This window comes from Channa argus, chromosome 2 (genome assembly GCF_033026475.1).
Source record: "Channa argus isolate prfri chromosome 2, Channa argus male v1.0, whole genome shotgun sequence".
Lineage (NCBI taxonomy): Eukaryota > Metazoa > Chordata > Actinopteri > Anabantiformes > Channidae > Channa > Channa argus.
Window position 1 is genome coordinate 3,759,937 of NC_090198.1, and position 12,419 is coordinate 3,772,355.

At 37.9% G+C, this 12,419-nt stretch overlaps 1 protein-coding gene and 1 pseudogene across 1 annotated transcript; both read left to right on the forward strand.

Moving 5' to 3' along the window:
- The first annotated feature begins 435 nt into the window (after positions 1–435).
- LOC137109559 (carnitine O-acetyltransferase-like) lies at positions 436–9,703 on the forward strand. The gene is made up of 13 exons (XM_067494936.1): positions 436–721; positions 2,101–2,219; positions 2,788–2,841; positions 3,300–3,465; positions 4,779–4,953; positions 5,477–5,658; positions 5,765–5,865; positions 6,397–6,522; positions 7,046–7,168; positions 7,305–7,440; positions 7,536–7,598; positions 8,518–8,658; positions 9,101–9,703. The coding sequence occupies exons 1-13, from the start codon at positions 437–439 to the stop codon at positions 9,323–9,325; spliced, it is 1,896 nt and encodes a 631-aa protein (XP_067351037.1). The 5' UTR covers position 436; the 3' UTR covers positions 9,326–9,703.
- Positions 9,704–10,608: 905 nt separating this feature from the next.
- The window catches only part of LOC137108392 (uncharacterized), a 1,991-nt pseudogene continuing 180 nt past the window's right edge, over positions 10,609–12,419 (forward strand).

The following is a 12,419-nucleotide window of genomic DNA, read 5'->3' on the forward strand; positions in this document are numbered from 1 at the left end:
TTTGATAGTCTGAGAGGAGTGGTCTTCGAGTCCTCTCATATATAATATGTTTTGTTTCCAAACACCCATTCAAAGTCTGCAGGAGGTTCTCTGAAAGCGCAATGTTGGGAATTTGCAGCAAAACTTTGGTAAGTGACAAATCTTTAATTATTTATGCCTGTTTTCAATACATTTAATGTAGCTTACTGAATTCTCACTAACTATATGATGTGTGAGCACAAATATTTGCTGATCCTTACATAGGGCTGGTGTTTCTCACTCTGTAATTTTTGTTAATATTCAAATTTTAGCATTTTTACTGATTTTAATATGCATACGTGTTCTTAACTTTGAGCCCTCAAATCTGGTGAAGATGAAACAGAATAACTAGTTGTTTGCATTTACCTGGTGTACATGTATTTGAGTACATTCTTATATCTCTCACATAAAGATTGGCATGCAAAAACCCTGTGGATTGGTAAAATCATATCACTTGGTGAAGCCTGTATCAGTGAGTCTGGTTGCTGGAAGAACCATGTCCCACCAGAAGCAACTCCCCAAAATGCCTGTCCCTCCTCTAAAGCAGACCTGTGAGCTCTACCTCAGCGTGCTTGAAACCATTTTGAAAGCAGATGAGCTGAACCACACAAAAAAGCTAGTGGAGGAATTTATGAAAGCAGGAGGAGTTGGTGAGAGACTTCAGCAGGGACTGGAGAGGAAAGCACACAACACTGAGAACTGGGTGAGACAACTTCACCAGCCAAAGACACACTGGTGCAAAATCTACCTCATCTAAACTAACAACCTGTCTGCTAGAGCCTGTTCCAACTAAAATGCTCAAAAAAGCTTTACCCTTAATATACACGTTCGTATTAGATATCATTGATATAATTTTAGCAGTTTATCTTTAGAAGCAGGCTATGTACCACAGGCCTATAAGGTAGCTGTAATAAACCACTACTTAAAAAACCCTGTCTTAACTTTGGTGTTTTAGCCAATTACAGACAAATATAAAATCTCCCCTGTATTTCTAAAATGATTAAAAAAGTAGTTGCAAAACATTTATGTGATCACCTTCATAGGAATAATTTGTATGAAGACTTTCAGTCAGGATTTAGAGTTCATCATAGTACAGAAACTGGTAAAAGTCACCAACGATCTTCCCATGGCCTCAGATAATGGACTCATCTCTATACTTGTTCTGTTAGATCTTAGTGCTGCATTCGATACCATTGATCACAACATTTTATTACAGAGACTGGAACATGAAATTGGGATTAAAGGAACTGCACTAGGTTGGTTTAAGTCTTATCTATCTGATACTTGTAAACGCCTAAATGTGTCCTTTAGGCAACATTATTAGAAAACACACCATACATTTCCATTACTATGCTGATGATACACAGCTATATCTATCTATGGAACCAGATGAAAATAATCAGTTAATCAAGCTTCAAGCCTACAAGACATTTTACTTCTAAACCCAGACAAAACTGAACTCATAGTATTTGGGTCCAAAAATCTCAGAAATATGATGTCCAACCATATTGTTCATCTAGATGGCATAAGTCTGGCCTCCAGTACTACTGCAAGAGCCTTGGAGTTATGTTTGACCAGAATTTGTCCTTTACCTCACATAGCAAACAAATCTGTAAACCAGCCTTCCTCCATCGACGGAACATTGCCAGAATTAGGAGCATCCTGTCTCAAAGTGATGCCGAAAAACCAAGTCCATGCATTTGTTACCTCTAGGTTGGAGTGCTGTAATTCCCTAATTTCGAGATGCCCCTGTAACTCCTGAAAAACCCAGTGTGCAGACAAATGTGTTTTATTTACAGTATACTGTATATTCTTTGTGGGGGCCTGATAGCTCAAAGGCCACGCCACCAGGCATGGCCCCGCCCAGCCAACAAGGGCCATCCTGTTGCCGACCCCGAGCCCAGGCAAAATTGGAGGGTTGTGGCAGAAAGGGCTTCCGGCGTAAAAAACCAAATCAACATGCAGAACATATTCCAACGCTGTGGGAACCCCTAAACGGGCCAGCCGGAAGCCGTTGATCTATACTGTGTACTCTTTGTCTTTCTGTTCGTCACTTATCTAACATTTTTTTATGTTTTGTAGTTAACAGATGATTATTTGAAGTATGAATGTCTCAATTTACGGAAGCCTGTGGTGATTTGTTTAAATTTTGGTGTTCTGTGCACCACAAAGGACACCAGGGATAAGCAGGGAGAAATAAGGTAAACACATATGCATAGATAACACAGACCCTCTGGAACATTATTGTCACAGTATTCTTGCTGCTATATCTATATATAAAAAAAAATTATACATTTACATATACATATGTATACAAATTACAGCCTGCGTTCATTTCTGCCCCTTGGATGCATGCACTTCTCACTCTCATGTTGCTGGGAAACATTTCTATACATTGCAGCCAGCTATCTTGTTAAACTGTTACCTGATGAAGCCCTAGGGACTCAGGATTTAGCAAGGACAAACATCCTAACCCTGTGCTGTGAACTTTACTGTGTTCCAGGTCCCAGGGAAAATTCCAGTGTCTCCACAGATGTGCACTCTCTAAATATTCTAAATATATACAATTACACCTATTTATTCCAGCCTACATGAGCAAACCTGACCAAAAACTACATGATTTCTGAATTTTTGTTCGAACCCGATCTGAACCTGTGAATTCCAATAGGCTTCATTTGAGTAAATTGACATGGTCAACCTGGATTGGCCTTGAAGGGTTTGACCCAAAGGCTAAAAATTCTCTGTTTTTTTTTTTTTTTCCCTGTTTAGGACTGCTGCTGAATTCATAGCGAGGATATTGGATATAAACACAATGGTTGACAAGTGAGTACTGAGCCCAAAATATTTTTCTGATACTCTTAGCAGTTTTATTACTTTCTCTGTTATGTCTGTGTGCGTATGTGTATAATTTGCTATCGTTTTACTAATAAATATGATAATTGTGAAGCTGAAAAACAGTAGCAGCTAAGCTAATTAATCTAACGCCAAACTACTAATATTACATCTGTAATAGTTTTTCATTCAACCTTTAACCAAAAAAAAGACTAATGTGTGAGGGCTGTGAACTGACTGTATCAATACTATCGTCGGACTTATGTACTGTATGTGCCATCATTTCTCTTATAATGTAGGGTTAAGCTTGAGTCCAACATGGAGGTATTGTTACATTATTACATTAAGTAGTAATGTAACTACATTAAGAGATACCTTTAGATCAGAATGCTTCAGGGAGATCAGTTGCCAATGCTGTAAAAGATGCAGATTGTTTGTATGTTTTGCAGTCAGACATTGCCAGTCGATTACATGCGAGGGAAGCCCCTGTGTATGAAGCAGTATGAGCAGGTGTTCTCATCCTGTCGTATCCCTGGTCCGAAAACAGATTCATTGTTGTTCTTTGCCAAGAGCTCCAATCCTCCTAAACACATCACTGCAGTACACAATGGACAGGTGAGGAGCAGCACTTATGGCCCCATGTGATGAAATGGATGTTATAAATACAGTAAAAATAATACTGGAGCACATATATAATATTACAACCCAGTCTCCTAAAAATTATGGTTCTTCACAACAGTGGCGACTGTGGCACAGGAAGGTAGAGCGGTTGTCCACCAATCTCACAGTTGTTGGTTCAATCCCCGGCTGATCCTCCATTCACAAGTTGAAGTGTCCTTGAGCAAGACTGAACCCCAACTTAGTTGCTCCTGGTGAGTGTTGGCCAGCTGCATAGCAGCTCCCCCATCAGTGTGTGAGTGTGTGGGTGGGTGAATAAGAGCAGTGTAAAGTGCTTTGAGTGCCAACTGGTAGAAAAGTGCTATATAAGAGCAGAACATTTTTGCATTGACAACTAAACTGTAAATGCGATTATGTTTCCCTGAGAAACGTACTGTAATATCAGCCACATTATGTTTCCTTTGAACATAGTCAGAATATCTTGACATGTTATATAAATGCAGAGTTGCAAATACATTGAACATATTAATTTAAATGTTTCCAGACAACATAATTTTGTCTGCCAAAATATATCTGATCTTGCATTAAAGGATACTGTTACAATGTCCAGCTGGTGCTTTAATAACTACAGTGTTATCAAAGCATTTTATGGTTGTGTTTAGGATGTTACAGCAGCTGGTTAGGTTCAGCTGCCTTCTAATGTCTGAACTTCTCACCTTATCTCACCCTGCTTAGACTTAGTAATGATAAATAGTCTGCATGGTCTGTGCTTTTCACCCATTCACACTCACAATCACACACACACTCATAACTGATGCAACTGTGCAGCTGGCCAACGCTCACCAGGAGCAACTAATTTGGTGTTCAGCATCTTGCTCAAGGACACTTCAACATGTGAACAGAGGAGCCAGGGATTGAACCAACAACTGCAAGATTGGTGGACAACCGCTCTACCTTCCTGTGCCACAAAGTAATCCAGTAAATCATCTATATAATTACTTTCTTGCATTGAAAGAGACACTTGTTATCCCTTGTTATGCAAACACACTGACAGGCTCATACTATGTATTAATGACATTATGTAAACAGCAATTTGCTATCACAAAAATGGAATTTATTTATTTAATTTATTTTTAGAATTAACAACAAATTGTCATTATGCAATAATTAGATTTTTACAGAGACAACCTGGGGCCTTGGAGGCCAACTAGTATCTGTGACATTAGGCTTTATCCAGCTTTTCATCCAGTCTTGCTCTTCCGTGTGTGTGTGTGTGTGTGTGTGTGTGTTGGTGATCTTTTTGGATTTAGTTCTTTGCACTGGATGTGTACAACAGTCATGGGACCCCGCTGACAGTTGAGCAGCTCTGTGTTCAGCTGGAGAGGATCTACAGCTCCTCAAAAAAGATAAACACTGAGCCTGTAGGCATCCTGACCACCCTGCAACGTGACCTGTGGAGCAAAAGCTACAACAGTCTCATGCAAGGTGAGCACAACTCTGCTTTCCTGCAAAGATTTCTGACCTAATAGATAGAAAATTTGAAAATATTATTTGCAAGAAAGTATTTTTAGTATGTATTAAACTGAAATGTTTGGTCCGCAGCTGTTCTGCAGACCAAACAGACCCTCTATTGTGTAGAAAATCAATTGAAGAAAGCTTCTTTCTTTTATATTAACACAGCAATTATATTTGCATTTTATTGTTTGAAATACCATTAGTTTTCAGTTTAGAGGACTGGTGTTACTACAAAGAAAGCAATAGACAAAACCTGTCAGCTGTTGTTCAACACAAACACTCTTCGGGGTTACTGTCGTTCTAACAAAGGCTGAACTATTTATATGCATTTGTACAATTGTTGTCTGAAAATATAGAAAGTCAGTAAGTTATTTTAAGGACAATTCTTGCAACAACTCAAATTATTTCCTTGCAAATATAAGTAGACTGCAAATTGTTTCAATACTTAAGCTGTTGTTGTCTGTCTACTCTACTCTGACACTGATATTTTCAGATGAGAACAACAGAGAATCAATGTCAGCTATCCAAAGCAGCATCTTCACAGTTTGTCTGGATGGGCCGATGCCCCCAGTGTCTGATGAGATGTCGTATCGCAGGAGTGGTCTTCTTCAGGCATTGCATGGAGGAGGCAGCCAGCTGTACAGTGGAAACCGTTGGTTTGACAAAGGGTTACAGGTGATATACTATAGCAAATGCAGGTTAGGAATATTAACAGGGAAGTAACAAACTCGTGAGGAGTTGTGATGTAATGCTTGGTTTGTGGATCTATTGTTTTTGTCAGGTAATTATTGGAGAAGATGGAACATTGGGTATAAACTGTGGACATGCCGCTGCTGATGGTTCAGTGTTAATGGAAATTTGTGACTATGCGGTAGCAAACATGTAAGTAACCCAAATATGATTGAACATCGGTAGCTGCAGGTGTAGATTGGCTGTAATCAAGATTGAAAAGTCAGCACTTTGACTTGTATTGTATTCTATTCCTCTATTTTGTTTTTTCTGTAAGTAAGGCGACCTTGAGTGTCATGAAAGGTGCCTATAAATAAAATATATTTTTTATTAAAATCCCAACATACTGCTTAGGAGCATTAGCAGGGGGTTTGAGAGGTTTGAGATGTTTGAACTGTAAGCAAACCATTTAATGTGTTTCTGCCAAACCAGTAAAACTGCAACCTGACTGAACTAAACAGAATGCAGCAAAATAATCATGTAGAACCCAAGTATTGTCACAGTCAATTTCTATCACAATATAGCAAAATTAAATACAGTATATCTTAGCATCCCTATCCATGTTTTGTTGGCAGTGACTTCAGCCTATCACCATCTTTTACAATACAGGCTTTTTGCCCAGTCTAGGTCATTCAATTCTATGATGTTTCATCTGACGTGTTATCACTTTTCCTTTGTGTGTAGAAACAGGAAAACACCACCTGTGATGCATGTTCATGCTGACCCATTGCCCATGCCCCGAAAATTACAATTCAACATCACACCTGAGATCAAACAGGATATTGAGGAGGCCAAGCAACATATAGACAGGTGAGAACAGCTTTTTAATGGGACAGAGTTAGAATGACACCCAGTGTGTGAGGATTCAAAATAAATGGAATAGGCTTCAAATGTGACTAAGAGACTTAAAGGGAAACTTCACCAATTTTCAACGTGCTTTCTATGGCTTTAGTTTAGGGTGTGAATGTAATTCTTTTAAATTTCGTTCTGACTTCCCTATATTAAAATATTCTTCTGAACTAAGGGTTCATCCAAGTGATGTTATCTGGAGGTGTTGTCCAGCTAGAAGTAGAGGGATATTTTAATGTAGGTAAGTCAGAGGGAACTTTAATGGCATTCATTTATATGTACATCTCAAACTAGACTCAAAAAAAGAAAGTTTGATATCAGTAAATGTGTCCTTTAATCAGAGGTCTAAGAATCAGGAGGCAGAGAATAGTAGTAGCACTGATGAATTAAGGATAATAACCTGTCATTACTTCTGCAAACATCTGTTAGACAATCCAAGACAAGTCTTACTATCCAGAAGTTTCTCCCATTCCTACTATAACAGAATGATCCAAAGCCTGGTTCTGAAGGCTTCTTTATTCGATCACTTTGGAAAAAATACCATTAAGGGCCATAGGATGAGTCCTAATGCTTTTGTACAGATGGCGATTCAACTAGCCTACTACAGGTGAGAAAAATGCAAAGTCAGCACTTACATACCCCAAATTAAATTTACACACTTGTCAGAGAGCTTCAGTATTTTTATGTTTGTTTGAAGTAGCCAATTTTAGTTACTTCAGTAATAGTTTTCACCTTTTTGTCAGGGTTTACAAAAAATGCTGCTCAATGATGGAACCTGCCTCCATGCGTGTGTTCAGACTGGGCCGTATAGCAATGATACCTTCAAATTCCATTGCCTCTGTTGCATTTGTCAAGGCCTTTGATGATCCTAAAAAACAGGTTTGATCGGAGTAATACTAGATTGAGGTCTTTAGGTAATACAAGTACTGTCTACAAGCGATGAGCCTTAACATTCCTGTCTCTACTTTATTTAGAATTTAGAGAAAGTTGAGTTATTGGAGAAAGCTTTAGAAGAACACAGAAAACGAACAGAGATGGTAAGTATCATTCAGACCATTCAGTACTTCACTTCAATGTACACTAGGTAGAGATTAATATTATTAGTGTAAGAAAGCTACTAACTGTAAATCACTCACAGATTACATGTTTTGTGGATTTTTGGAGTGAAAAAAAGTAAATACAACCTCTGCAACACAAAGATGTTAAAAATTTGCTTTTAAGTTTTCAAATGTACAGGGATCGTCAAATTTTACTAAAGGAAATTGTAGAAAGGGAAAATATTGTGATGTGCAAAAAGCGTTGGCGAATGGATTCTACTAAATATCTGTAAGAAGATGTCCTGGATTTATTGAAGTAATTTAAATTTGCAAGATGCTGGCTTCTGTCTGCTGGCTTCTGACAGGACAGTGATTCAAAGTGTAGCTCAAAACAAAAATTATGCCTTGAGCTTCTGAACTCCTGCTTTGTTTACCCAGCCATCTACCCCAAGCCTACAAACTTTCAACCTTTCAGTGTTTTATTGCCAGGTAATTGCATTGTGTATGTTTGAGCTGCTGAATTTTCCCCAAAGTATTTGTTCTACAATAGCTGTTTTCTCCTGCTTGTACAAATGACTGAAGGGATTGTATTTACTGATATTCCAAAAAAAAAAAAAAAAAAATCAACAAATTCTTGACTAGTCCTGATGAAATTCCTACTGTAGAAATTGTTTTAGATGTTCACTATAATGGAGCGGCAGACTAAAGGCATCTTGGGGAGTTTTTTACTCGCACAATCATTTTAAGAGGAAGAAAATGCTTTGGGTCTGGTGAGAACATCTGAGCAAGGACCGTCAACGTAATCAAACTAAAGTGATGGTTTAAAACAAAACAAACAAACAAACAAAAAAAAATGGGAACCTTTAATGCTGCATCTAGTGATCAAAAATTGAAAACAGAACCGTTTCATTTCTGACAGGTAATGAGAGGCCAGGCCATAGGAGTCCATTTCCTTGGTCTCTTGTCACAGGCTTTGGAGGCACAGATCCCCATGCCAGATATCTTCACGGACACCTCTTTCAGTAAAGCTTTTGACTTCTACGAAATGACCACAAGTCAGGTAAGAGCCAAGGTTAAAACTGTAAGATGAATTAAAAATACCACTTTGAAAAGAATTATTGAGCCTATTATTTTACAGGCAACAAAAAGCTCATTATTCTCATGTAGCTTTACTGCTGTGATCGACAGTTCTTCAGCCGCTACTGCAGAAATAATTATTATTGCAACAGACCACTTTTTCAAGTCAATGTCCCATCACTGGGTAACACTAGCAGAAGGCAGTGGTATGGACACAATGTCACCCTTGTAGTGATAGGCTCCAGATTAAGTGGTGTGGTGGGTATAAACTGTCTTGTGAAACTGTGTTGAAATATTTATGACAAGCGCACACACACACACAGAGAGAGAGAGAGAGAGAGAGAGAGAGAGAGAGAGAGAGAGAGAGAACAGCCAACTATACAGTAACTAACAAATGCATTCTCACTTCTGTTCCCATTTCTAAGCTAACGACAAAGACTCAGTGTCTGACATGTGCTTGCATTGATCAACCTGGGGTACATGACGTGAACTACAGTATTATGGACAATCACATCGACGTCAGAGTGTCTTTTTTAGATGCTCTCGATACCTGCAAAGGAAAAGACCCAACACCACTGAGTCAAGCCTTGGAGGATGCACTGCTGGACATGATGGACCTTCTGGAAAAAACACCAAGAGTCAAACGGTGACGAAAATTCAGACTTAAATGAATAATTGCAAATCTTAATGCAATGTTAATATGTTGGAAAAAAAAGGAGACAACTAGCCTGGCTATCCTCAGAGAAATGCAGCCAAAAATCAGCCTATGACCTACTGTTAACTTTCTTACGTGGCGTCATCAGCATTTTTTGACTGGTGGAGGGTAATGTACTCAGGCCAAGAAAGAATCTGGCAAGAACAATTAGATAATACACTTCGCATACAAATTAAACAAAGATGTGTGTCATATGGTGAGCTCCAGAGGTGCTGGTCAATTATTGTTTTATTTTTATTTAATTTTTAATCTTAGGAGTGAGCCAGGCTAGCTGTCTTTATGCTAATTACTCTTATTAGAATTTATATGTATGTGATGCAACATAACCCCAATTCAAAAAAGTTGGTACAATGTGTAAAACATAAATAAAAACAGAATGCAATTATTTGCAAATCTCCTATTATTTGCAAAACTAGTAGTTATATACATTTTGAAATACCTTGCGGGTAGTTAAAATACATTATAATTATTCAAAGAGGTAAATAATTTTATTAAATCATCAGCTCATTTGGTTACAGTATTTAATCTGAAACCTAAATATATTAGGTGTCAGTCATTTGTTTTAATTATATATTAAGGGTGTTTTCAAACCCATTTAATTCAGTCTAAATGCATCAAAGTCTTGGGCCCAGTTCATTGGCATGAGTCTAAACACACATTTTATTGCTGTGTTCAGACTGGTAGAGGAAGAAGGTAGAGCGGTTGTCCACCAATCTCACAGTTGTTGGTTCGATCCCCGGCTCCTCCAGTCACATGTCGAAGTGTCCTTGAGCAAGACACTGAACCCCAACTTAGTTGCTCCCGGTGAGTGTTGGCCAGCTGCATAGCAGCTCCCCCATCGGTGTATGAATGTGTGTGATTGTGAGTGTGAATGGGTAAATAAGAAGCAGTGTAAAGCGCTTTGAGTGCTAATAGGTAGAAAAGCGCTATATAAGTGCAGACCATTTACCATTTACCATATTTTAATCATGTTTGACCTGTGAACAAGTAGGTACCCTTAGTCATAAACTAAACAGGCTGACATGATATTTTTTTTAATTGAAATTGCTTTTTTAATAATTTCATATCATGTATACATTATCAGTTTAATCATGCTTTACATGTACTTTGCAAGCTACCCCAAGCAGCAACCTAGTTACCTACTAAAAACTAGTGCAAAGTTGGCAACAAGGTGTTTCAGAGTCTTAGTCCCACCAATTGCCCCTATCATATTTACACATGTACCATAATTTTACAACAGCAGACGCTTTGGTAACACGTTTGATTACAGCCCGCGACTTTCAGGATAAGTACAGGGAACTTACTGTGTACTTATTATTGGTGTGTTCCCCGACCAACTAAATGACATAAACCAAAATTGAACACAAGGGGAGTTAATCATGATAACCTAACATTTAAGGCTACTCCTATTGTAGATCAAAGGATTAAGGTTAGGATTATTACATTTTAAATCTTTCATCTAAATCCAAGTTAGTAAATGACTTAATAAGCGATCATCAATTTGCTTTATTTTGTGTTACTGAAACTTGGTTGCAGCAGAAAATATATGTCAGTCTAAATGAGTCAACCCGCTCCAAAGATAAGCTACAGAGGCACATAGGTAACCAGAAGTCACCATGGAAAGGGAATAGATAAACATGGATAAACCCACACCTTCAAATGAAACCAAACCAATCAACCAACCAAACAAACAGGGACAACCAAAGATACTGAAACAGGATCTTAAACACAAGGACAAACAAGTGACTACAACTCTTGTTGTAGACTTTCGGTTTTTCTTGGATATCTTTATCCTAAACAGAAACAGAAAAACCAAAAGTCAATACTTAAGCAAACAGGGATAATCAAATGACTAAACACGGTATTTAAATAGAAAAAACAAACGGGAAACCAAACCTCAGACCCAAGGGGAATCAGAAACCAACTGACAAGTTTCCTTAGGCCTAACGAAAAGTTCACATGTGAACAATACAGACAAACAAGATGAACAAACAGGAACAAAAACAGGATAAACCCGGAAGGAACTGTGGGGAGAACTGAGTTTAAATAAAGAGGGTAAATGGTGAAAACAATCAGAACTAATGAGGTGAGTAAAGAAACCAAAAGGTCCAAGACAAAAAGTAAGAAATGAAAAAAAAAACAAAAGTCCCGGATTATCACAAGCACAGGCTGAGGTGGAGCAGTAGCAGAAATCTTTGACTCAAGCTTACAAATAAACCCTAGACCATTTGAGAGGCTTACTCTTAACGTTTCACACCCAAGCTGGAAAACTCAAAAATCACTATTATTTGTTATCGTGTACTCTCCTTCAGTCCCTTATTCTGAGTTTTTGATAGAATTTTCTGATTTTCTATCTGATTTAGTGCTTAGTACAGATAAAGTCATTATAGAAGGTGACTTTAACATTTATGTAGATGCTGACAGTAACTGCCTCAAAACTGGGTTTAACTCATTATTAGATTTAATTGGTTTTTCCCAAAATGTAAATAAACCCATTCACTGTTTTAGTCACACCCTAGACCTTGTCCTTACGTATGGAATTGAAGCGGATAATTTAACAGTATTTCCTCATAATTCTCTTTTGTCTGACCATTTTCTAACATTTGGATTTACAAAATGGACTATACAGCAGTTAGAGAAAAACTCCACTACAGCAGGTGGTTAAGTGAAAATGCTGTGAACAATTTTAAGGAAATGATTTTTTCATCATGTGCTTCACCATATGTTAATACAATGGAGAGTAGCCACCTTAACTTTACTCCTGTACAAGTTGATTATCTAGTTGATAATTCTGCAGCCTCACTATGTCAAATACTTGTAACTGTTACCCCTCTGAAAACGAGGCGTTCTCTGTGATATAGTTCACAAACTTGCAACCTAAAGCAGTCAACACAAAAGTTAGAAAGGAAATGGAAGTTTAGCTGGGAAAAACAGTTTAATAATGTATAAAAAAATCTTCAGTAACAACAGAACAGCATATTATTCATTACTAATAGAGGACATTAAGAACAACCCCCGGTTCTGTTGTG

Coding starts and splice junctions, on each gene's coding strand:
- LOC137109559 (XM_067494936.1), top strand. CDS start 437: ATGCAAAAACCCTGTGGATTGGTAAAATCATATCACTTGGTGAAGCCT. Junction 4,954..5,476: donor CTACAACAGTCTCATGCAAG/GTGAGCACAACT, acceptor TGATATTTTCAG/ATGAGAACAACAGAGAATCA. Junction 6,523..7,045: donor GCCAAGCAACATATAGACAG/GTGAGAACAGCT, acceptor CTACTATAACAG/AATGATCCAAAGCCTGGTTC.